At 57.0% G+C, this 22861-nt stretch overlaps 6 protein-coding genes across 6 annotated transcripts; 1 reads left to right on the top strand and 5 right to left on the bottom strand.

Moving 5' to 3' along the window:
- Window positions 1–80: 80 nt before the first annotated feature.
- IE81DRAFT_15494 (hypothetical protein) lies at window positions 81–2242 on the bottom strand. Its single transcript, XM_025510478.1, has 2 exons — window positions 1419–2242; window positions 81–1294 (listed from the first exon to the last, which is right to left on the bottom strand). The coding sequence occupies exons 1-2, from the start codon at window positions 2098–2100 to the stop codon at window positions 165–167; spliced, it is 1812 nt and encodes a 603-aa protein (XP_025366771.1). The 5' UTR covers window positions 2101–2242; the 3' UTR covers window positions 81–164.
- Window positions 2243–3083: 841 nt separating this feature from the next.
- On the bottom strand, window positions 3084–3921 carry IE81DRAFT_15455 (hypothetical protein). Its single transcript, XM_025510474.1, has one exon. The coding sequence runs from the start codon at window positions 3727–3729 to the stop codon at window positions 3205–3207; it is 525 nt and encodes a 174-aa protein (XP_025366770.1). The 5' UTR covers window positions 3730–3921; the 3' UTR covers window positions 3084–3204.
- An 88-nt stretch (window positions 3922–4009) lies between these two features.
- Window positions 4010–5716, bottom strand: IE81DRAFT_350019 (hypothetical protein; the record flags this gene model as incomplete). Its single annotated transcript, XM_025516472.1, has 2 exons — window positions 4010–5239; window positions 5309–5716. The coding sequence occupies 2 exons, from the start codon at window positions 5714–5716 to the stop codon at window positions 4010–4012; spliced, it is 1638 nt and encodes a 545-aa protein (XP_025366769.1).
- Window positions 5717–7354: 1638 nt separating this feature from the next.
- Window positions 7355–8207, top strand: IE81DRAFT_15429 (hypothetical protein). The gene has a single exon (XM_025510471.1). The coding sequence runs from the start codon at window positions 7460–7462 to the stop codon at window positions 8000–8002; it is 543 nt and encodes a 180-aa protein (XP_025366768.1). The 5' UTR covers window positions 7355–7459; the 3' UTR covers window positions 8003–8207.
- A 6271-nt stretch (window positions 8208–14478) lies between these two features.
- On the bottom strand, window positions 14479–18863 carry IE81DRAFT_15395 (hypothetical protein). Its single transcript, XM_025510468.1, has 2 exons — window positions 15163–18863; window positions 14479–15086 (listed from the first exon to the last, which is right to left on the bottom strand). The coding sequence occupies exons 1-2, from the start codon at window positions 18443–18445 to the stop codon at window positions 14536–14538; spliced, it is 3834 nt and encodes a 1277-aa protein (XP_025366767.1). The 5' UTR covers window positions 18446–18863; the 3' UTR covers window positions 14479–14535.
- A 1423-nt stretch (window positions 18864–20286) lies between these two features.
- On the bottom strand, window positions 20287–21314 carry IE81DRAFT_332214 (hypothetical protein; the record flags this gene model as incomplete). Its single annotated transcript, XM_025515303.1, has 2 exons — window positions 20287–21138; window positions 21189–21314. 2 exons carry the CDS (start codon window positions 21312–21314, stop codon window positions 20287–20289), a joined length of 978 nt encoding a protein of 325 aa, XP_025366766.1.
- Window positions 21315–22861: the final 1547 nt, after the last annotated feature.

Below are 22861 nucleotides of genomic sequence, written 5' to 3'. Positions count from 1 at the left end.
GGGATCCGGTGACACCCGACCCTGGCGGCAACGGCGAGTGCCTCGACGTGGCTCGTCAGGCACCCTGTCCCAAGTATCGAGACGCGCCTCCCGTCACATCCTTTCCTTGCCGGCTGGACCAGCAAGCGTGTGAAATGGTGTCCGAGTCGGGCTCAGCGAGCGCATCAGCTGGTATCCATTTCGATGAGACCGTCCGGATCGGGGTTATCCCTTCTTTCTCTCCTTTGCGCCTCTTGAGCCATCCTAGCCTCCTTGAACTGTTCCCTCTCCCTCCTAATTCTAATCTCGGCATTCTTGATGGCCTCTTTGAGCTCGATGGGTTCGGGCGCGCTGGCCACCGCATCAGCTTGGAAGCCCAAAGTCTCCTTGACTGCTCTTTTGGTTGTGGGTCCCAAGCATGCTAAGCGTGGGTAGCCCTCTGGCGCCCCCGAGCTCGTCCCTCCGCCGCCATTCTCATTCGTCGTTGCATCAGGGGCGGGCGGAATCCACTTCTTGCGCCGCAAAGCTGACAAGGCATAGGTAAGACCAGAAGGAGAAAACAGGACGATCCAATCCGGCTTGGTGCCTCGGCCCGTGCCCAATCCTAGATCTGTATCCAGAGGGAGCGGGGCATCGGGCAACGCATCGCCCTCCTCGTCTGCGAGGGCATTGGCCGCTTGCAGCGGGCTGCCCGTGCCTCCGGCCTGAGCGTGAGCATGGGATACGGGAGTCATGGCAGATAGAGGATTGCTTCCAACGCTCGCGATGGATCCCAGAGCAGAGGCGATGCCTTCCCGAAGATGAGCCGCGTTCTGATCTGCAGCTTCGCGTATAGACGCTGCCCAGCTAGGCCTCCTTCCTCCTCCACCAAACGATCCGCTGTTCGACCTGCTGGGCCTCCTCGATCCAGGTCTGGAGCTGGTCGCAGGCAAAGTCCTCGCTAGATCCGTACACCTCTCCTCAAAGTCATCATCCAAGCACGTCTCGTACACTTGCTGCACCTCGTAATTCAGAGCCGCACCCCTCAACTTGTCCGGGATGGTGGGCGCGTTCTTGTCGCCTACAAGCACCAGAATGGGAGGCTGAGATGTGACTTCCAGATCGGATCGATTGGGAGCGGGAGGTGCAAAGGGATCGCCGCCAAAGTGCCGTATCACGTAGTTGGCTAATGCTTCGCCTGTACCTGTCGCGCCCCCACCCATGACCAAAGAAGGTCGCAATGGTAGTGGTAAGGAAGGTGCAAGCTGCCTCAGCGCTGACGCTGTCGCAGGCCCTACAGCGAAGAAGGGGACTCGATTCCAAGTTGTGGATGGAGCTGCAAGCATGGAACAAAGCAGATGTCAGACACTTGCATGTGCGATGGCTTAGCAAGGCACGCCGGCTTGCCACCTCCGCGAAGGAAATAAAAGTCGAGCAAAGCCAAGCATTCCCTCACTCACCCTGCTTTCCTTGTTGCATTTCCTGCGCTACCTGCTTTGCAGCTTCAGCCCAAGCATCCACTGCTCTCTGAGAAGTGACGATGACTCCCCTGTACTTTTCGTGCGCTCCTGACTGCGATGATGGCTGAGCATCTCCATCCATCTGCACGTCCTGCGCCGACGATGATGATGAGGGTTGAGAAGGAGGAGGAGGAGGAGGAGGGCCGCTGCGCGCCCTCCTGGCCAAGCCGTCCGTATCGATGAGGCTGTGACCCAAGACGGGAATACTGCAGACGCACCACTCCCTCTCCAACGTCTCCTCATCCAGCCCATCCGCCGCACCTGCAGCAGTGCCATTCCTGCTCGCCGCCCTCACCTTCACCTTTTCCAAATGCGTAGTGGTGAGGCTATCATCATCGCTGATCCACCTGCCTCTTCTCCTTCCCGTCTCGCTACCCTGCAAAGCGTTCTTCAGCAGCTCCACACCTTCTCCCTTTCCGATCGAGTGCGGATTGAGGGGCGCAGCGGGAAGAGGTGTGGAAGAGCCGGATTCCAAGGCGCTAAAGGGAAAAGAGGGCAGGCAAAAGGGTCCGAAAATGTCGTGATAGGGATCCGTGCCTACGGACGGAGGTACGGGCGTTCGGAGAAGAAGCACAGTCGTAGGTCGAGCTTGCGTCCCGATCGCTGCTTCGGGTGTCGTCATGACTGCAGCTGCAACCTCGCCCCCCCCCCTTCTGGTCGGACGCGGCTCCCGCCCCCTCGCGTTTGGGGTTCACTGCTTCGTCGTGAGCAACGCAGAACTTGGCTAGTCGATCAGATGTTGTCGAGCAAAAGGCGGATGGAGTGGGCTGGAACAAAGGAATGGAGAGGTGCACCGACCGGCAAGGCAGAGGCAATCGGGAGATGCCAGGTTCTTTTGCCAGGTTGCACGTCGCCAAGTGCAATGGCAAGCGAGGGGCCGGGCGATGATTGACGCTTCTGCTCGGCGATGCGGGTGGAGAAGAGGAGGCGGGGCAAAGTGAAAGCTTGTGTGTGTGTGGGGTGTGGGGTGTGTGTGTGTGACTCTTCGCCCCATCCACAAGTCAGCAGTCGTGAGTGCTTGGAGTTGATGATGTACTCGCAAGGGCCCGTTTTTGTTTCTGCGTGCAGGCCAAGATGCTGCGCGGTGGATGTGCGTTGTGCGCGAGGGGGATGGATGGATCCAGGCACGCTGCACGGCATGTATACCCACGCGCTGCTGCTGGCTAGCTGCTGCTGCTGCTATTCGCGGACAGCAATCCGGGGCCGCAATTGTGCATGCAAAGCATCGAGCAAGCACAAGCGAGGCTACGCGGAGGCAACCAAGCCTGCTGGGACAATCAGAATCGCGCCGACATTTTGAATCACGCCGAGCGCGCGCTGGCATGTTGTTGTAGAGCGACTCGAACAAAAGCTCTCTTTGATTGGCATCCCAGCACCGACCTACCCGCCATCGTTTCCTGCATGCACAAAGATCAGCTGGAGAGGAGAGCCAGAGAGCCATAGCAGGCAGCAGGCAGCAGGCATGCGCGCGGCCACGTAAGGCGGCCCATACGCGGTCGGTGCATGCCTTGCCGGTCTGATGATGATACACAGCACACCTACAGTTCGCGCGTGTGCGCTCTACGGTGGGTGGAAGGGGGGCGAGGGGGCGAGGGGCGGGCGCATCACTGTGACTTGTGCGGCAATCACGAATGCTTCTCAGTCTCGAGTCCAATACCCGGCCAACGCAATCCCCCCACAACAATCGTGAATACTCACCACAAGCACACCAGCAGCGATGCTGCGCTCAATCGCAATCGCAATCGCAAATCGCAAATCGCCAATCAAAACTTTGCGCAAAATCAAAACGCCCACCATCTCGCTCGCCAATCGCTTCTCGCACCAAAAAAGTCAAGAACTGGACGGAAGCGCTTGCATTGCTTTGTATTGTGGGTGGAAGGAGGCCCGCGACGATGGAGTAAGTGGAATGGGAGGCATGTTTGCAGTAAAGTGAGGTTGTGGAAAGAGGAGATGATCCATCCATCCCGCCTCTGCGCTCTAGAAAGAGAAGAGAAGGCTTCGGGATTGCGATCAAGTCTGAGAACGAGCCCACATGGATGAGAGTGGAGGTGAAGATCGAGGAAAGCGAGATGAACCAATGGCGCATCTGCAGCCAAGACCATCGGATCGCGACAGGGGATAGGGGGCGGGATGATAGTAATACAATCTCGATGAGCGCTCTAAGGTGTTGCATGGGTGTGAGGGACCACTTCTTGCGCGCGAGCTGCACCTTTCCAGAGTGGGCTCCGCGCGCGTGCGAGGAGGTCGGCATTCGCGCCGAGATGAGGGGCAGACAAGCAAGCAAGGCACGCAGCAAGGATAACGAGGATGTGGTTGGTCAAAGACGCCTGGTGTGTTGATTGGGATGCGATGAGACTTGACTTTGAATGATTCAGAGACTTGATGTCGGCCTTGTTGGAGAATGTGCAGAAGAAACGCTGGTATGATGGTGCAGATTGGCGCTCTGATGTTGAGAGATGTGAAGCAGATGATAGACGACTAATGCGGTGAGGTGCTAGGTTTACCGAGAGCGAGCGTGCACGGGCGCCTGATCAGGCCCCGCACACATTGACATCCTGTTGCATCAAAGCAGGACGCGACGGTGCGGCAGAGGAGTGCACAAAGACCGGTTGAGCCGGAGGAGGAATGGCGTGCGAATGGTGCTGGAAAGCCTTCTGGTTGTTCTCCTTGCCTTGCGCGTCGTGCGTCGAGTGCTCTTTGCTGGGAGCCGAGATCCGCTCTTGGGCACCGGCTGCGATCAATGGATCGTGCAAAGAGTTGAGAGAGAGTGGCGTAACTGGCATGTCGTCGTCATCGTCGTCTTCATCATCAACATCGTTGCCGCCACGAATAGGTGTGTGCGACATGCACGACGGCGATGCAGAGCAAGAGCGCATAGACACGTCGTCATCTTCATCGTCGACCATCGCAGAGGACATGCCAGCAGAGGTTTCACGGCGAGGGGTGCCCAGGTTGCGTACGCCCCCGCTGCTGAGGTTGCAGGGCGATGCTTTTGTCGAGGTAGTCGCAACTTCGCTGGCCAAACCATCGCTCAACAAGCGCTCCTGCTTGACGATGTCGGTGTAGTACTTGATGACGACGGCAGAAGCGCCGAAGTTGTGTGCGTGACCGTGCTTCCTGACGAGAATCTGGCTGAGCGCAGAGTAGTTGGCACGCAGGTAGCAGTCGAGAAGCTGAGCTGCGGCCGCCGCCTCCTCCTCAGCTTCTTGGAGAGCGCGCGGCTCTTGACCGCAGATGTAGCGAGCAAGCATGACGGCGCCGCCAGAAAGCAGCGATGGGAGCACACCGAGGAACTCGCGAGGGTAGAGCGACAGTTCCATAAAGAAACGGGCTACGCTTTGCACGGTGGGATCCTCGCGTGTTGTCAAGCACGAAGCTCGAAGCCACGCTTCCGGAGAGGGGAAGCCGAGCGTCCATCCGATTGCCTGCAAGACGTGTCCCTCCATCTGAGTGAAGGCCGACTCGTCATATGCGCTGCCGCACATCTGGCTGAGCTCCTCTACGCGAGGTACGCGGTCTTTGGCGTCTTCGAACTTGGAAGCGATGAGGAGTGCGGCGCAACCGACCAGCTGGTAGTGACGCTTGTAGACGATTCGAGTGGAAACGTAGCGGTCCACAATGTTCATCGTCAGGTAGAGCGTCTCGGCGCGAAGTCGGAAAGTTTGGTGGATCTCGATGATAAAGTCGACGAGGTATGGGCGCATGTACCATCGAAGCTCGGGTTGAGCGTCCATCAAGTCGACGTTGGGCAAGGTTGCAAGCTAGAAGGCAGGAGCCGTGACGATCAGCAAGATGTCGGGGGACCGTAACCACGGCGACGCTCGACTCACCTCCATATGATGCATGTGTTTGAGAGCCTCGTCGTAGTACTCCATATCGTTGACGATGGGCCTTGCCTCAGCTTTGAACGCTTCTGCACCAAGTTTTGCCGCCGAAGTCGACGCTTTGCTGGCAAACGAAGCAGCGCGCTTGGCGGCGATAGATGCCGCAGAAGCGACCGCATTGCATTGATGAGCTTGGGCGCGGGGAGAGGCCCGGTGCGATGAGGCGGAGGACCTCACCTTTGCAGCTTGTCCTTTTGCTGCGCTCGAAGTGCTTGTCATGCTGGTCGCGCTGGACGCCGATGCAGAGTCGAGACTCGAAGAGCTCGAAGAGCCGCTGGAGTCGGTGCGTCGGTGTCGATCATAGAAGGAGCTGCGTCGAGACACCATGGATGAGGTGGAAGGTGCGGCCGGCATTTCGACTGATGGGGCGAGCACAAAGTGCGGCGGTAGGGTGGTGCAGATTCGTAGGGTGCAACGAGCGTGAGGTTTCAAGTGGCGCGAAGAACAAGGGAGCAGAAATGAAGGTCGAGGTGAGAAGTCCAATTGGAACGAAGAGATGAGTAAGTCGATGGCGATGTCGAGAGAAGTGAGAAGCGTGGGGAGTGAGGGGGAAGACGAGGTGATGGAGATGAGAAGGCGGCAAAGGGCGCTTCGGTCAGCAAGGGCATAGTCTTATGTACGACCGAGGCGAAGTGTGTGCAGACCAACAAACAGAGGAGCCGCCCACGCGGATCACGATTCGACGACCGTTGAGGGCCGTTGGCGATGAATCTCGAAATTCGCTTGCGCTTGTAGCAACGGATCGCCCGGCGGTCTGGACACTCTCGCGGCACGCATGACGCCGTCAGTCGACATGTACTCACCTGGCACAATGTACCGGTGGAAGGGTCCAACCTTGCAGCTGTATAGTAGATCCAACGGTCGCGCAGTTTGCAAGCGGATAAGAGTGATCTGTGCAAGTCTTGCTCTGCTGCGTGGTCGTGCAGGCGAAATGATTGGTTGGAATGGCCGGAGGCATGACGTGCAAAGCCACGAACAGCCACGAGGGGGGCAAAGGGGTGCACGGGCATGTGGCCAGCGTGGGTGGTTGAGGTGCACCGATGGATGGCATGAGTGCAGAGGGTGTCACGTTGGGCGTAGCGAGCGTGGCGGCGCATTCGATGATGATCGGCGATGCATAACGGTCATCGGAGGATTGATACGCACAGGCAGAGAGAGGGGAGAGAGGGTGTGCAGTCGCGAGTGAAAGGGAATGCGCCGGATTTGGAAAAGGCAAAGGATGGTGCAGGCGAGCAAGCGCAAGGAGGTCAGCTACGTGGTGCGAGCGTCTAGCGAGGCACCTCACACCGCTGCCAGGGAGCGCCGCCATGGACTCTCTGCGCGGTCGAGACGCCGTGCGGGGAATGCGGACTCCGAACGATGACGCCCAGATCGCTACCCGTGCCCTGCTGTTGGGCGTACGACACTCACAAACAGTGAAGAGGTGCAAGATGCAATGCGCGAGGTAGAAGTCGCAGGCAATCGACACGTCAGGTGCCAACGGGCACGACGTACACGTCGCTTCTAGTCGCAGTGCCCGGCGGGTGGCAGTAGAGCGGTATGGCAAGCGGCAAGACATTGACGATTGGGCGATCAGCCATCGGTGCACGGTGCGAGCCAGCACAGGTTGAGGGGCACGGACGTGCAGATGATGTAATGTGAATCGTCGTGACAGCCATCGTGAACGCCGCAGGATCAGCAAGGAGGCAAAGTGGCGAGCGTAGCGTCGACCAGTCAAGTGGTACAGCGATGGTCGTGGGCGGGGGCGTGTGCCGCATGGTCGCGGTCAGGAGACGCGGCGAGGATCGAGACGCGGGCGCAGGCAGTGAGATGGCACAGGCGTCGTTCGATGGTCGTATTGGTGATGACGAGGCCGAAGCAAGGGGTCGAATGCGAAGGGAGCAAAAAGGAAAGAGGTTGCGGTGAGATAGAGCTCGAGTTGGTATCCAGGGGGCGGGGGGGGGGCGTTGGCTGGCGCCGACCAGTGAGCGCGAGTCCCAAACGCGCGTCCCCCTCGCGCATTCGCGATCAGCCCGCACGCGCTTGTGCAGCAGCTGTGCGGCGCGCGCCCCTTTGCCAGGCGAATCAGTCGTGAGTGAATGCGAATCGATTGGATCGATGAGTGACATGCTCCACGTGAGTGCAAGACGACGCGTGCATCCATGCAGGGTACGCGTCGGTGGCGCATGCCGCCCGGCGTGCCTGACTCCAGAGCTCACAAATGGTCAAGACACTGGCGCAGCGCCGTCGAAGCTGCAGCTGGATGCATGCGGCCCGTGCATGCGGCGCGCATGGCAAAGATCAACACTGCAGCAGATCTTCTCGCGCGAGCGCATGAGTCTGAGTTCTGGATCGGCCGGTAGAAGCGCGGCAAGCAGGCAAGCCACGCGGGCTATAGCAGCGGAGAGGTACGATCACGTACCGATGCGACTCCCTCGCATCGCTCGCTTCGCAGACCAGTCAAAAGTGAATGCTTTACGTCCCATGGAACCCATGTTTCTGCCATGGTGTAAACCACAAGGATGCGCTGGAGCCGATATAGGCTTGGGGTTGACCGCCGATCCGAGAGCATCGAGCTGCACTGCTGCGATATGTCCTCTGCAACGATGTCCTCCTAGCACACTTGACCACCATCACCTCCCCCAAGCGAGACAACCTTGAATCAACGCTGCTCGGTCGGGAGGCGACCTTACATACTCGCTTCCTCCGGCCGGCCAGCGCATACGATAGCGATGCCAAGGCTCTGTCGGGATCGCGATGTGTCGCCTGCCCGGAACTTTGTGTGGAGCGCTTTCCCATGCCCGACCTCTAAACGCGCCAGAAGCCAAAGTTGGAGCACGATCAAGGATCAACTCACCTGAAGAAGTTGATGTAGAAGCAGGGTCTGACTGGCGAGGGATTGCACAGGCGAGGTGTCGTCGAGGATGCTGTTAGAAGCTAGTTCCAGCCTAGCACCGTGAGTGTCTGTTCGTGAAGCGTTGACGCGGAGATGCAGTTCTGCGGACGAAGAGCGAACGGCTTCGAATGCTGCGCTATCTCGAGGATGAGGATGGCGAGGATGAGGATTCGCTAGATGTCAGCGTAGAGCGGCGCGAGGTCGTATGGTGAGGTACCGAGGGTCAGACGAGTTAGAGGTGAATGGTTGGGGCAAGAGTGGTTGCGAGTAGAGCAGGATCGTCGGGATGTCGATGAGCCATGTATAGAAAGCTGAATCGGTGTCGCGTCTCGCGCTTTGTTGTGGAAAGCAGCTCTAGCGATCCCCGCTCCCAAAGCAAAATGGTTATCGTGGTGATGAGCTGATTCGGTGACGGAATGAGAGACAAGGGTCCGCTTGAGCGGGTCGTGCCTCTGCCGCTGCTGGCAAGTATGGATCGGCGCTGCAAAGTCACTGTGAAGAGTGACGAGTTCCGGAAACACCGCACAGCGGATGGAGTAGCGAGGCGAAATGCCCGCCGAAAGGTGTCAATCGTGACCAATCTGGCCCGCTGCCATGCACTCACGAATGGCGGCGGGATGGGATTGTGACAGAGCGGGAAGAGTTTCAGTGTCAGGCACAGTGGAGCGGTCTGCTACAGCAAGCACACATCAAACACGCATCCTGCTGTACTCTTCTTCCATTTGGCTGTGCGTCTGCCAGCATCCGAGCTAGTCCCGTCTAAATGATACCTTCACGCGCAGATTGCGGAGGGTGACGACTCCCGAAGGCTCAAGCAGCAATTGCTGCTTCTGCGTCCTGGCGGCCAAGAGGTGTGCGCGGGCTGCGACCCGCTGCGTACGTACGTGTGATACTCACGACTATCACATCGAATCGTGTGGCTCGAATCCGGTAATTCGGCACTGATTGACGCAGAAATGCCTGTCTCACACCACGCGGTCTGGTCTTCCTAGCCTAGCAGGCTGCCCCCGCGCTTGCTGTATGCGCACGGGCATTGGCACTGCGTGCGAAGCAGAAGGGGAGGGGGAGCGATATGGCATCGCATCGCCTACGGCTTCGTTGGACCCTTGGTCGCACTACTCTACCGCACAATCTGCCTGCAGAATTCTTGCAGGCAGACAGCACGAGAGCAGCTCTTGACATCTGCAAGCGATCGCCATCCAGCTGCTGATGGATGCGAATGGGATCCGCAGAAGCGATGCGAGGCGGGCGCTACACAGATGACTGCATGTATAAGTCGCGAGTCGTGAGTGAGCCGGAGCACACTCTTCCTTCTTGTCACGCGGCTTCAAATAACACGCATATGCTCGCGCCGGCCGTCCGGGGTCTGGCGCGTGATGCTGTCGTCGAGCGCGTTTGAGCCTGCGTCTGCTGCTGCAAGCGGCTATAGCTGCAGCGACAGCAGCAGCAGCAAGATGTAGACCTTATGCAAATTCAAGGGTCTGCCGCATCGCGGCGCACAGCAGCTTGCTGCTAAGAGCGCCGAGTGGTGGCAAGCCTTGGCGGTGATGACCATGCGGCAATAAGGTGGCGTATTCAAAATTTGAGAAGGCTCTCCACCAGCTCGTACTTTCACAGACCATCTCAATGCTTGCCTTGGGCTAACGTGAGTGGTTTGGAGTCAAGTCCCGCCGCAGGGCCTTTCCCGCGAAGCTTTGACTACGAACCGTCAGCTGGCTTCATCACGGTGAGCCTGAAGGGAAGCGAAATTTTGCACGCCGGCCGTCAGGCGACATCAAGCGAGTCGTAGAGGTGGCGGCCGCGGGCGCCGTGCGTGTGTGATGTACGCGCGCATGGCGTTTTAGAGCTTGTCGATCCTCGGCGCCCAGCACGGCCCGCGCAGACCAGCAAGCGTGAGCTATACGTACAAGGGTGTATTACGGACTGCATGATATGATTTGCTTGCTTCAGTCTTGAGTGCTCTTGACCAAAGAGTGCAACACTCAATTGACTGACGCGGCACAGCAAAGACATCTTTCACCATTTGATTTGCACACTTATCCAGCCACGCCGAGCTCAGGCACTTTCTGAAGAGAACGTCAGCTCTGCTTCCAATTTTTGACTCTTGACTCGCCTTTTTCGCGCGGAATTGCTGCTCCTGTAGCTGCCTTGCGACCATGCACCGCATGTGTGATTGTATGAATGCGCCATTTCCGCGAGCGGGAAGGGTCGACGCGAACCCAGTGCAGCGGCACACTACGCGTTCCTCTGGCTTGCGTTAGCGCCGGAGCAAGAATGGGCTTGTTTGCTTCATGTTCACCATGCGCACGCAGGGCGAGGCCCGAGCGGGAATGGATTTGCAACACGTCTCCCGAGCTTTGTTTAGGCTCGCGACGTGGGCGGGGAGGGAGCCCGCGCCCGCGTGAAAGCGACCGTATCATCCGCTACACTCGGTGCGGGCAGAGGTGTGTGTTCAGGCACCGTCAGAAATATGCCTTTGCGATTCGTGACCACGCGAACAGCGTTCGGCGCCACGCAGCCACGAACGATGGACTGGGCACGAGCAACCGTGAAGGCAATGTCGCGCGAGCCCCGCGCGATCCGCGAAGCTACAAATTTGAACAGATTGGTGACTGCATGCTGTTAGCTGTCGGGTAAGACTCTTCTGACTGCAACATCAGCAAACACATTTCATTTCATTTGATTCCATTTACTCAACGTCGCTCCACACTCATTGTAGTCACGGATGCTCGTGTGACACCCCGGCGCAATGAACAGCTTGTATGCAAGTTGAACATATATGAGTCAAATCTAGGCCGCGAGCGTCGAAGCTATAAATAGAGGCTCATCGGGCCTTATTTTGACCGCTTGGACAGTCGAGTAAGTTTCAGGGCTTCAAAAGAATATGTGTATATAGATCGTTCGCTGGCGGCGAGACTGGCGCATAATAGTCGCATAGTCTCAGCTGTGCAAGTCTCAAGATCGAGGCTCTCCGGCAGCGTGAAGCACACACTTCAAGAGTCATCCGCGCGTCTGCACCTGTAGCTCTGAGAAGCACTCAGAAATTGGTTCGGCGCGGATTCCGCAGCGAGCGCGCGGGCCAAACACATATGCAGTGTGATGCTTGTGATGGCAACGAAGGTGATGTGTGCGTACATAGCAGTCATGAGTCCGGCATATGACTCTCGGCACCGCCAAGGTCGGCATACGAGAATTCTCTGAACCCCGACAGGCCGCGGCATACATGCTGCAAGCATCAGCATGCAGCAGACGTGAGGTGTGCTTCGCGATTCTCTGAAGCCCAGGTTGACGATTGTACAGCATGTGCGTGCATGGTGTGGCGGCCACTCTGTCAGCTTCGAGTCGAGCTACCCGACCGCTTGGTGGCTCGAAGATGACCATGAGCACATGAGTCGGTGGCAAGTATAAGTGATGGCGCGTCGAGGGCCGTCTGCGGCGTAGACCATGGAGACTGGCAGACTTGCGCGTAGTCGGATATCGAGATTTGAGCTATTGGCAGCAATCTTGAGTCCTGTTCGTGGGCAAGAGGGTATGGCTCGTCGATTCATCCCCCCCTGGTCTCTCGCTCGAGTCGCCAAGCATTTGCATCGTGTGGCAGCCACTTCTGGCTTGGTATCATGCGACTGGGCCTCACATTTCGTCAGGGAGGGTTGCCCGGCCGATCGTCAGCTCTCGGGATGAGTGACCAATAATATGCACGTGCGTGTTTGCAAGCCCGTGGCTGTGCTATGAGCGAAATAGACGGGAGCGTATTCGGCCAGGACGAAGTGGCACGCACGGCGTGCATCGCGCTTGTTTGTGAGTATCCTGAAGCACCCCGGATATTTGTTCAAGCTGTCCCACAACTTGCGCCCGCAAGAGTGAGAGGCAGAATGAGAAACTTGCTCGCTTCATCTATTCCGCTGGTCTTTTTGACTAAAGAGCGGCACCACGACAATCTCCCAGGTGCTGGGTTGCACCGTTTGACTTCGATGGAAATGTGCGCCCCACCACCCGCACTTATCGAGAAGCTGCGCGGCCATGCAGATTCATGGATTGACTTGCGCTGTGAATGATGCGGCTTCGCGTTGTGCATTCACGTGGTTTTTAAGTCATCAGACTCACGACTCATGGCTGTGACTGGTGACTTGTCGTGAGTATTACTACCCACGACTGACTACTCAAGACTACGCTTGACTGTCGCTGCGACTCGTCACCCTCTTCTCACTCAAAACTGACCATACACGTGCCTGCAAGCCAAGGTGGCTGATTCGCGTGGTGAGCTGATGCCGTGTGCGCGTCAAGTCACGTGAGTGAGTGACTGAACCGGTCTTCGACCCCTCGATTCGCTGACCCGGGAGACACTGATCGAAATCCGTTCGCAGCGCATGTGAAAAGACTCGAGCGCGACCACGCCCCCTGCAGCAACGGTCTCATCCTTAACCAAAGCTCTTAACAATGCATGTTGAATCAAAAATGATAGACTTCGGGTGAGACGCCGCTGAGCCGCCCCAGCGCGCAAGGTAGTGCATGCGTGGTGACGCCACACGATGATTCAAGTGGATCGCATTGATACACACACTCAATTAGCATCGCTCCGCGCTGGCTTGTAATAATGGATTGAATTGATTCGATATCATCCGTGCGTGCAATCTTGATTCACAAGCAAGAATTCCCTTCCATCCAATGAATCCTTTCAATCACACCTCATTCCACTCCGGTCACCATTTTGGCTCCGTCCCTGCTGCATGTGATGTGTGATGCATGCGCGACCCTGATGGCTCCCCACTTGTCCGCGGTCAAACCCCTCTTTCCCGTCACCCGCACTTTTTTTTTCAATTTCCTTGTTGGTCCCCACGTGACTGTTCGCGAGTGTTGCCGCGAACTCCCCGACGGGAGATTTTGATTCTTGATTCTTGATTGCCATCGTGACGGTACTCACCCGCCCACCTCTGTCGGCCGACGATATAACGGTGCCGTCAGCCATACCTGACCGTCAGTGCCCATGCAACTGTGACTCACGACTCGGATCTTAGTGCGGAGCGACGCTAAATGAATGGAACCAATTTCCCACATATAGCGATGTATCGGTGGTCATACATGGTGTATCAGCGGTCATCTTCTGCAACCATTCTCGATTCGCCTTCAAGAATATTCCTGATTTGCGAATCGGCCAACCTCATGGTCTTGGCGTCCGATCGTCACACTCTTGCATGCTGCTGGCCACTTAGCCCATTCAGCATGCGACCCTGAACCGCATTTGGATCTCTGCTGTGCTTTACAGCGTGTCGCTCGCGACTCAGGAGCGTAAGCACAGTTCAGTGATGAATGCACTAGTCTGATAGATGTGCTGCCTGCAGCTCGGCAAGGCTCGACAACGCAATTGTACTTGCTCCTCCGACGAGCGAATGGAAGGGGCATGGCAATATCAATGGCCCTCGGCCGTCGCTCGCTTCCTCATCAGCATGTAAACATTTGGCACGTCGGTCGTTCTGTGAACGCCCATGCTGCTTGCTGCGGGCTGCTTCTTCATGAGCGTGCCTGCATAGCATGCAACTCTTTTGCAGCTTGGAACATAGCCCGTCGATCGGCGCTGCAAGACGCTGCACTGTGCATCTGCATCACACATACACCTACCTCAGCAAAGCCCCAGATGGCGAGTTGCGCGAATGTCCCAGAACAGCGATTGTCAAAAACCAGCACCCGAGTCGATCAATATATGAGGTAGCGCTGCGATACGCGCACGTGACGCAACCTTGTCTCAGTCCACCGCATCTTCTTTCCGACGGGCTTCGATTGATTGCCCTTGCAAATGGAAACGAATACTAGAACACGGAGTAGCGTGCCGCCGCGGAGAAGTTCGACAACGAGAAGGAGCGAGGATCAGTGTCATCCGGCTCGGCGAAATGGTGACACTGACCGGAGCGCAGCGGCAAATGTCAAAAAAAAAAAGCACAAGGCCAGGTCAATCGCAAAGCTTGGCGAAAGCGATCCGAGGTGTGCGCTACCGACGCTTCCCCGCTCGCAGCAAGACTGAATGTAGGGATTGTGATTGTGAATCGTCGTGGGAGCAGCAGCAGCCGGCCAGCGATGCGCGCAACGAGACGCAAGGTGCGCAAGAGGCAGTCTATTTTACACGCGGCAACAGGCATGACCGGGCCGTAGCGCGGGAATTAGCGGGACCTTTAAGTGCAGGGACACGATGACCGACAGGCATTATAGAGAGAGAGAGAGAGAGAGAGAGAGAGAAAAGGAGACATCGAGAGAGATGCGAGGAGAGAACAGTCGAGAGGCGGGGTAAAGAACAAGGGAGCGTGGCTCACTCTATGCGAATGCTGTAGAGCTGGACTGCGTCGGGCGCAAGAGAGCTTTGCATTCTGTCGAGGAAGATTTTATGCTCCGACGGGTAGGCGATACCGTCGAATCCTCGGACCAAGCTGATTGGGAGTCCTACGGGACTGGCTGCCTCCAGCTCCGCAGGCGAGCTGTTTGGATACGCAGCGGTCAGAGCGCGATGAACCGCTCCAGCCATCTCGTCGGGCGGCGGCAAGGTGACGACAACGTCATTGTGGAGCGGCGGAGGATCGCGATCAGAGCGTTGTCGAGGTCCGCGCACCTCGAAGCGAAGGGGGCCAAGATCGCCAATCCAGATTTCCGAGGCTATCTGACATGGTGGGCCGCCATCGTCCATTGGGAATGGATAGAACAGATCCCGCGTAGCAAAGTTCAACCTGTTCTCCGTTGGATCAAAGAAGGGCTTGCTTGCAACCGCAGAGAAAGGTGTGACGGGCAGGTTGCTGATGGGCTGGGGCTGATGGCCAGGTCCCGATAGCGCAGTATTGGCATCGATGTAGGTGTATTCGAGTTGATCTGTCAAGTAGAACGATGCAGAAAATGCGTGAGCTTCTGAGAGCGAGCGATGAATCTCCCACCTCGATTTACTCACGGACCATCACAACGGACCAGCACAGCGTGTCGTCCACCACATCGACCTCGACGTGATCTGCAAACTGGCCTGAGCCTACTCTTGCCTCTCGATCGCTTTTTGAGGGTATGGCGTATGTTGCCGAAGTGGCCTCAAGGAGGGATGCTGAGGCTGGGCCGGCGGCACCATGCGATGCCGAGTGTGCAGATTGCCGCGGTGCGTGACTCGCACGTTGTTCAGCATGCTCTCGCCCTTGGCTGGGCTCGACCGTCGAGGACCAGGCTGGCAAGCGTTTTTTGTTCGGGTAGCCTGAAGGGGCGTCACTGCAGCGAGCATGCGCGTATGCGGTGCTCCGCGCCACCTCTTGCGATGTGACAGCATCATGACCATGAGCTCTCGGTCGCTGCGCAGCCGTCCAAGAACCGTTGCCCGATTCAGGAGACCGCTGAGAGCCGAGCTCATGTCGTCGCTCAGGAACCGTCGAGCAAAGATAATTGCGATGCTGACTGGGCAGTGTCAAGGTAACGAACGAGGCGTCGTCCATGTCGCAGCGTACGTAGCTGGGAAGAATCCTCAGCAGCGCAACTTTTTGCATCTGACTAACCGGACTCGCGTTTTGTCCTGGTACGCCAGGAGTGGTCGAGCCTTCGCCTGCATCAACGGAAGAGCGCTGCTGGGCGGCATGCTCATCAAGAGCGATCTTCGCAGTCTCAGCCGCGGCTCCTCGACCGTATCTTGGAGGATCGTTTGGGTGCGGAGCTTGAGATGCCAGCTCGCGCATTCCTCGCTCGGTGAGCTTGAAAAAGCTCCGAATACCGTCCGAGGCAACACTCGAGCTCGAGCGCTCTCCACTGGCATGGTCCCACAGCTCGACTTTGCCCTTGTCGACTCGGCAAACCAGAAGAGGATCCGAGGAGAGACCTGCCTCGTCTCGCAGAACGATAATGTGGCCATACATGAGCGGCTCGTTTGTAAACTCGACGTTCTTGTATGGCCGTCCAATGACTTCGACGCGTAGAGGTGTCCAGCCGTCCATCTTCGCTGTGAGGCGGCTGATCGGTCCGCTCCTCGACTGCTCAGTCTCCATACCCAAGAATCTGGTTCTGACCGTCTGGCTGTTGACTCTGTTGTAAAGGCAGACGAAGCTGTTCGCCATGACGGTGCTAGAGGTGTTGCGAGACTTGGCGCTCTTTCTTGCCGGTTTGCTGATCACGCTAATTGGACTTGAAAGAAAGGAAGCCCATGGGCGCGCATCATAGCCAGCGAGCGTGTTGGGAACGCCATGGGGAAAGGCTGAATGCGCAGCATTGAGACCTGGAGGAGTCAGCATCTCGACCTGCAATTTAAATGTCTTGGAGGCACCGTCGCTGCGCATGTCCCCTCCCACGTGCAGTCCGAGAAAGTAGACTCCGTTCGGCCACATTTCATCTGCCCGCATTAGAGCCAATTGCTCGGCAGCAACGCTTCTTCCATGAACGCCGGGATCCCTACCGTCGAGTTCATCGTACTGGGTAGGCCTTCCGTCAGGGCCCACGGCAGTCACACGCATCAGGATGCGATGCTGCGTCTTGGAGTCGCTCGGGACATATGCCCGCAGCGGCGCACCTCTGACCGTGACGCTCGGCGGTGGGCACAAGAAGCGCTTTTCGGCGCCGTACGACTTTTGCGCCACTGCGGCGTGGCTGACGCGGAATGTGGTGGCGACGGGATGTACGCCAGAAGTCTGCTCGCGTAGAGAAGCGATGTGGAGGAGCAGTAGTCGCCTCGTATTGCTGTGCTGCTCGCGGCGCTCCACTTGGCGAGTCAACTGCGCTCCACGCACGATAGACGGTTGGTAGGACGTATTCGAAAACGACTGCTGAACAGTCGGCGAAGCGTAGGCAGGTTCTTGCGTGTGACTTTCCCGGTAGTGCAGGTCATTGGACTGCGAGGCCGTGGCCGAGCGCGATGGCGGAAAAGCCAGTGGTGGAGGGGGCGGCTGCCTGCCAGGCATGGAACTGGGATGATTGACAGAGTAGTGCGCGTGAGAGTTGCGTTCCGGGGGCGCAGCGTCACCTGCCCAATCGCCTTTGCGCTTGCCCAAGATCTGATCTCCACTGGCATTGCGCCGATGCATCCCGACTCGCAGCGAGCGCGACGGAGTCACCATCAACCTCGAATCCAATGCCGAAGCATTTGGGTGCGCCGGCATACTGGGATACACCGGCCGACTCCCGAGTACAGGTGTACTGGCAGAGGAGCCACTGTGGTCGCCATCCGCTCTGCCCGATTCCGCGACGCGGCGAGAAAAGGTCGCAAAGTCTGGCAGCCTTGGACTAGAACTGAGCGGCGCTACAGATCCGACTCGTGCATCTGGATGGCCAAACGCGCTCACAGTACGTTGACGGTCGGTGGTCTGCCGTTGCATGCCAAGCATGCTGTCCTTGTCGTGTAGATGGCGGGTCAGGCGTGGATCATGAAGCTCGCGGTCTGCAGAGGCACGTGACGAGGGCCTCGAGGGGGGATGAGAAGGCATTCGATTGTGATTGCCGACGTGAACAGGCGCGCCCCTTCCAGACGTGCTCGAGTAGACAGGGCTGTTGGATCTTACTTGCCCAGGTGGTGGAGCGGATGCGCAGGTCAATGTAGGCGACGGTATCGGTTCACGCTCCAAAGTCGGTGAGCTTGCTGTCGCGCTGCCCGCACGCATAAGGGACGCGAGAAAGCTGTCGGTGCGGGTGGGGGTTGAAGCAGGCTTTGGCGCGCTAGGCAGATCGTGACCATCGGGTGGTCGTGGACGTGTGGAGTGATGGGCGTGGAGGGAAGGGTTCCTCAAACCATTGCTCAACGACGATGAAGGACTTCGATGTCTCGAATGTGGCGCAGTCGTGGAGATGGAACGCTCGTCGACGCTCGATACATCCGCTCGAACGCCGTAGCGGGGCCGCGGCTCCTCCTCCTCGTCCAGCATGCGTGCACCATGTCCCCCCAGTCCGACTGTGGGCCTGTCAGGACTCATCCATGAGGGGCGAGCGGGCATCTCGCGCCGAGTGCCTGCAAGGATGCCCGCTGCAGCCTCTGGACCGCTGCTAGATCGTGCAGCAGAGTTGCGCCTGTGATTCGAAGGAAGCTGAATGCTGCCGTAGAGCACCTCCGGTGACTTGGCCAGGTTCAGCAGACTTGGCCTGCGAGGGCGCGAAGCCGCCGAAGGGGTGGTAGAATCGGAAAACGCAATGAGGCGCGGCTCGTGCGAGGTGTCGAGTGTCGAGGTGTAGTAGTCGTCTGAGGGTCTGCGAGGCAGCGCGGCTCGATGCGAAGGGTCCATCAATGCGAATACGGACGATGAGTTGCTCCGTCAATCAGGTGAGCAGGCCGACCTCACTTTGGCGATGCGCCAGCTCGTGCGCCACAGCCGTCACCGGATACGTTTGAGAAGCGAGGCCGCAAGGCGAGGAGGGATGACCACACTCTCCGCAAGCAGCGACTGTTAATCGTGAGACGTCAAGAAGGCCTGCCTCGAGTCCAATCTAGAGTCGATTTGCTTTGTACGAATGACGCAAATCGTCCACGCGATCAAGCCTTGTGATGGCGAGAACAAGCGTAGCCTGCAGGACGGACAGACCTTGTCTCGAAAACAAATGCTGCGGTCCACGCCTACGCACTTGCGAGGTACAGCGGTGAAGTAAAATTGGCGCACTTGTTCCCACTTCGTGATTCGATGATGGCGAGTCGTGACCGAGATGCGCCCACAGAGAAGAGGTTCCGGAGAGACTGTTGTGTGGATCGGTCTAGCTGAGAGTTGCTCATGAACGAAAGCGCAGCCAGATGAGGTTAGGGCAACCCTGCCTTCCGAGGATCGACTGAGCCAGAATCACTTGACTGCACGGTGAAGACTTGTCCCTTGAACTTGCCAAGGCAGATCGTGAGGGTTGGGACAGCAAAGGGAACGTGGGGCTCGGTCGGAGACTCGTGACCGAGGCTCGCTCAGCACCCTGGCTGAGACGCAGGCGGAGAAGTGAGGCCGGAGATTTTCGCTGCTTTGTGGATGCGAGATAAACAAATTGCGACGAAGCAGGGCTCAGCTTGAGGGTAAGTTCGTGATGACTGCCGCGTTGGGATTGGGGTGTGCGAGCGGAGCAGTCTGAGCCTGACGTCGCGGCGTCACGTCTTGCCTGTGAGGCGGGCGGAGTCGGAGTGCAAAGTTGCTGACGAGCGTGTGGAAGACCTGGAGGATGAAGACAAGCAGCTTGCTATTGCGAGCGACAAAGAGGGCAAAGGAGCAACACCAATAAAACAAGAGGCATAGGGCGACGGGTCGAAAGGAGGCAGCGGAGCAGGAATTGGATTTTGAGTGATAGAGAGGGGGTTGCGTTGTGAGAGGAAGGCCAAGTTTGGGAAGAGCGACCAGCAGCAGCGAGCGACCAGTTCCTCAGCATCCATCTTCCTTGCCGCTCAACGCCGAGACACACGCGCGGCAAGCCCGGGCGGCGGGCATGCATGGGAACCAAATAGCATGCGGAGATATCCATCTACAGTACGCTCAAGACTTGGGAAGGACCTGACTGTATGCGCACTGCACTGCACTCGTGACGCGGCGCCGCACCGTTCTGTATGCACCCACCTTCGACATCTGGCTAATGTGAATTGAATGCTGACTGACTCTTGGCCCTTGCAAACAGCACAAGCATAAGTGGCGTCGTGCGCGTCACCAGCCGACTTTGTCTGGAAGGGAAAAGCGGGCAAAGTGGGCGGCTTTTTGTGTCCGAAATCAAATGTGAAACAGCATGCAGTTTGGCCGCTCCCGCTTCTGGATGCGAGATCTGGGTATACAGCATGTATGTACATGTATCACACGGAATGGCGCGGGTGCAAAGCAACGAGTGGATTCATGCCCCGTGAGAGCTAGAAAGAGCCGAGCGCACGGGTCTGCATGCAAAGTTCAAGGGGCACAAGCGCAGTGTCCAATCTATGCTGAATTGCATCTCTTCAGGGTAGCCAGACCATCGGCGCGGGAATCGCGCACAGTAGTGTGTACAGTATTCTTCATTGGGCGGTGTGCAGCAGCAAGCACCACTACGCACATGCACCGCGCTGATGAACATGAGTGTATAGCGTGCACTTTATGGGTACTAGCGGATTCGGTCGCGCTGAAAAAGGCAGGTCAGGTCAGGGCGCGAAGGGTGTGACGGCAAACGACAAAGGCTGCATCAGCGGCCTGCGCAGCGACGGAAGAAGGGACAAACAGCCAAGCAGGCCCACATCCGTAATACAGTAGTAGTAGTAGTAGTAGTAGTAGTAGTAGTAGTAGTAGTAGTAGTAGTAGTAGTAGTAGTAGTAGTAGTAGTAGTAGTAGTAGTAGTAGTAGTAGTAGTAGTAGTAGTAGTAGTAGTAGTAGTAGTAGTAGTAGTAGTAGTAGTAGTAGTAGTAGTAGTAGTAGTAGTAGTAGTAGTAGTAGTAGTAGTAGTAGTAGTAGTAGTAGTAGTAGTAGTAGTAGTAGTAGTAGTAGTAGTAGTAGTAGTAGTAGTAGTAGTAGTAGTAGTAGTAGTAGTAGTAGTAGTAGTAGTAGTAGTAGTAGTAGTAGTAGTAGTAGTAGTAGTAGTAGTAGTAGTAGTAGTAGTAGTAGTAGTAGTAGTAGTAGTAGTAGTAGTAGTAGTAGTAGTAGTAGTAGTAGTAGTAGTAGTAGTAGTAGTAGTAGTAGTAGTAGTAGTAGTAGTAGTAGTAGTAGTAGTAGTAGTAGTAGTAGTAGTAGTAGTAGTAGTAGTAGTAGTAGTAGTAGTAGTAGTAGTAGTAGTAGTAGTAGTAGTAGTAGTAGTAGTAGTAGTAGTAGTAGTAGTAGTAGTAGTAGTAGTAGTAGTAGTAGTAGTAGTAGTAGTAGTAGTAGTAGTAGTAGTAGTAGTAGTAGTAGTAGTAGTAGTAGTAGTAGTAGTAGTAGTAGTAGTAGTAGTAGTAGTAGTAGTAGTAGTAGTAGTAGTAGTAAGTAGTCGTAGTAGTAGTAGCAGTACCATGCCATGCCACGCCCTCAGACAGTCAAAATCAAGATGAATGCGTGGCGAAGCGGAATGCCCGACCTGCGCCAGCCGCCAGCAGTGCGCCTGAGATGCCCATGCATCGCAGCAGTCAGACCCAACAGCCGGCTCCGAAGTGTATGACGCAGCGCAATTTGCGCTTAGGACCTGACGGCCGGCTGCATGCATGGCTGCCCGAGTCCCTGGGAGTCGATCGATATATGAAAACCATTGGCCATCATGACAAGTGGTAGTTGTAGCACGAACAGTCATTCGAGATTGAGTGCCACTGCTCGTTGCTTCACATGTGCGCAGCCCGCAGATGCTGATCAGCTGCGGGCAAGGCGTGAGCGCAGCGGCCTAGGGGGAAAGAGAGGAGCTTTGCACAGGAGCGTGCGAATAGAGACCCCCGGGCGTGCCTGTTAAAGCTGCTCCGTGTCCCACGACGCCCGTTCTCCGGTCTCACATTCTGATTCTGCTTGCATCTCGCAGAGCCGCTGCTGGATTGGTCTGCGCGGTGGACACGATCCGCTAATAATTACATATATCTAGTAACTCGCCACGCGCAGACCTCGCCGCTTGTTGAAGCAGTCTACGTCTACGCTTCGTGTGGAGCTCTTGATTGCTCACTGGTTGGTAGTAGTCACGAATTGCATCTTCTATCGAGCAGTCAGAATCTCGACGCCTGGATGCGCGGCGTGACCCTTGTCGGCGGCCACACGATCGCAGCAGAGACATTTAGGCCTGCCGCGCAGTCAGAAAGCAGTCGTGGAAAAAGAGTCATCCACGTCGGTCGCCGCAACCAGATGCGTCTTTTGCGCAGAGGCCTGGGCACCGTCCACAGCTCGTCTTTGGGACACGCTTGATGCTTCAACGAACATTCCGATGTGAAACAGAAATGGTGAGTGCTTGCCTGCTTGAGCCTGACGTTACACCGTCTTGTGAGCACACAAGTCTAGAGGAAGAGCGTCATAGCGGACTCCGGTACCGCACCTTACCGTGCGAGCAGTCCGTAAACGGCATGAAAGCTGTGTGCGAGCTATGAACCTGACTCTGCGCGACACTCTCTCTGCTCTAAGCCCCTTTCATGCAGCTGCCTAGCTGCACCTCGGGCTCAGCATAAGCAAAGGTACGTTCTGCATTGGCCCGAGAGTATAGACTGCCGCATCACCTTGCAGATGGTTGCACCCGCCACACTAGACCTGTCGACCACGATCTCGAGGTTCCATTCCGCTGGGTTCCAGTCAGTGTCGCAAATTCCCAGCAGCAGCTTTCCCCTGAGCCTGCCTGCATGGGAGGAGAATCCGCGGAGAATTTCATGTCCGAGTGCCGAAGCTTGCTACGTACCTCGCTCGCGGTAAGTTCAGAAGCGGCAGCGGGTTGAGCGCGGCGCGCTGGAGAGCTGCAGTCGCGAGTACGTGCGAACCCAGTTCCTGGCTGGACACATAGAGAAAGCCGCGTGATTTAATGTTCGCGATGGTCGAAGTTTGCAATATCGTCGTTAGCTCATCACACCAATCTGCAAAGGGCCCGCGCCCGTGCGGGCATGAAAGCTTCAGAAGAGCAGGAGAAGGTGCAGCGTGGAGTTTTGAGTATTGGCAACAAAGCTTGGACATTCCATTCGCATGATCGATGCGAAAGGAAGCCGGATGATCGCCAGCGCACCGCAAGGCGCTGTTAGACTAGTGAAGGCCTCGACCCGAGCGTTGCGTCTCCCACACACGGCTATCGGGCCA

The sequence above is a fragment of the Ceraceosorus guamensis genome (genome assembly GCF_003144195.1).
Source record: "Ceraceosorus guamensis strain MCA 4658 unplaced genomic scaffold IE81scaffold_105, whole genome shotgun sequence".
NCBI classification, from domain to species: domain Eukaryota; kingdom Fungi; phylum Basidiomycota; class Exobasidiomycetes; order Ceraceosorales; family Ceraceosoraceae; genus Ceraceosorus; species Ceraceosorus guamensis.
Note: the sequence above shows the minus strand (reverse complement) of the source record. Positions and strands in the feature narration are given on the sequence as shown.

Coding starts and splice junctions, on each gene's coding strand:
- IE81DRAFT_15494 (XM_025510478.1), bottom strand. CDS start 2,100: ATGACGACACCCGAAGCAGCGATCGGGACGCAAGCTCGACCTACGACT. Junction 1,295..1,418: donor AATGCAACAAGGAAAGCAGG/GTGAGTGAGGGA, acceptor CCATGCTTGCAG/CTCCATCCACAACTTGGAAT.
- IE81DRAFT_15455 (XM_025510474.1), bottom strand. CDS start 3,729: ATGCCGACCTCCTCGCACGCGCGCGGAGCCCACTCTGGAAAGGTGCAG.
- IE81DRAFT_15429 (XM_025510471.1), top strand. CDS start 7,460: ATGAGTGACATGCTCCACGTGAGTGCAAGACGACGCGTGCATCCATGC.
- IE81DRAFT_15395 (XM_025510468.1), bottom strand. CDS start 18,445: ATGGACCCTTCGCATCGAGCCGCGCTGCCTCGCAGACCCTCAGACGAC. Junction 15,087..15,162: donor CTGGTCCGTTGTGATGGTCC/GTGAGTAAATCG, acceptor TCTACTTGACAG/ATCAACTCGAATACACCTAC.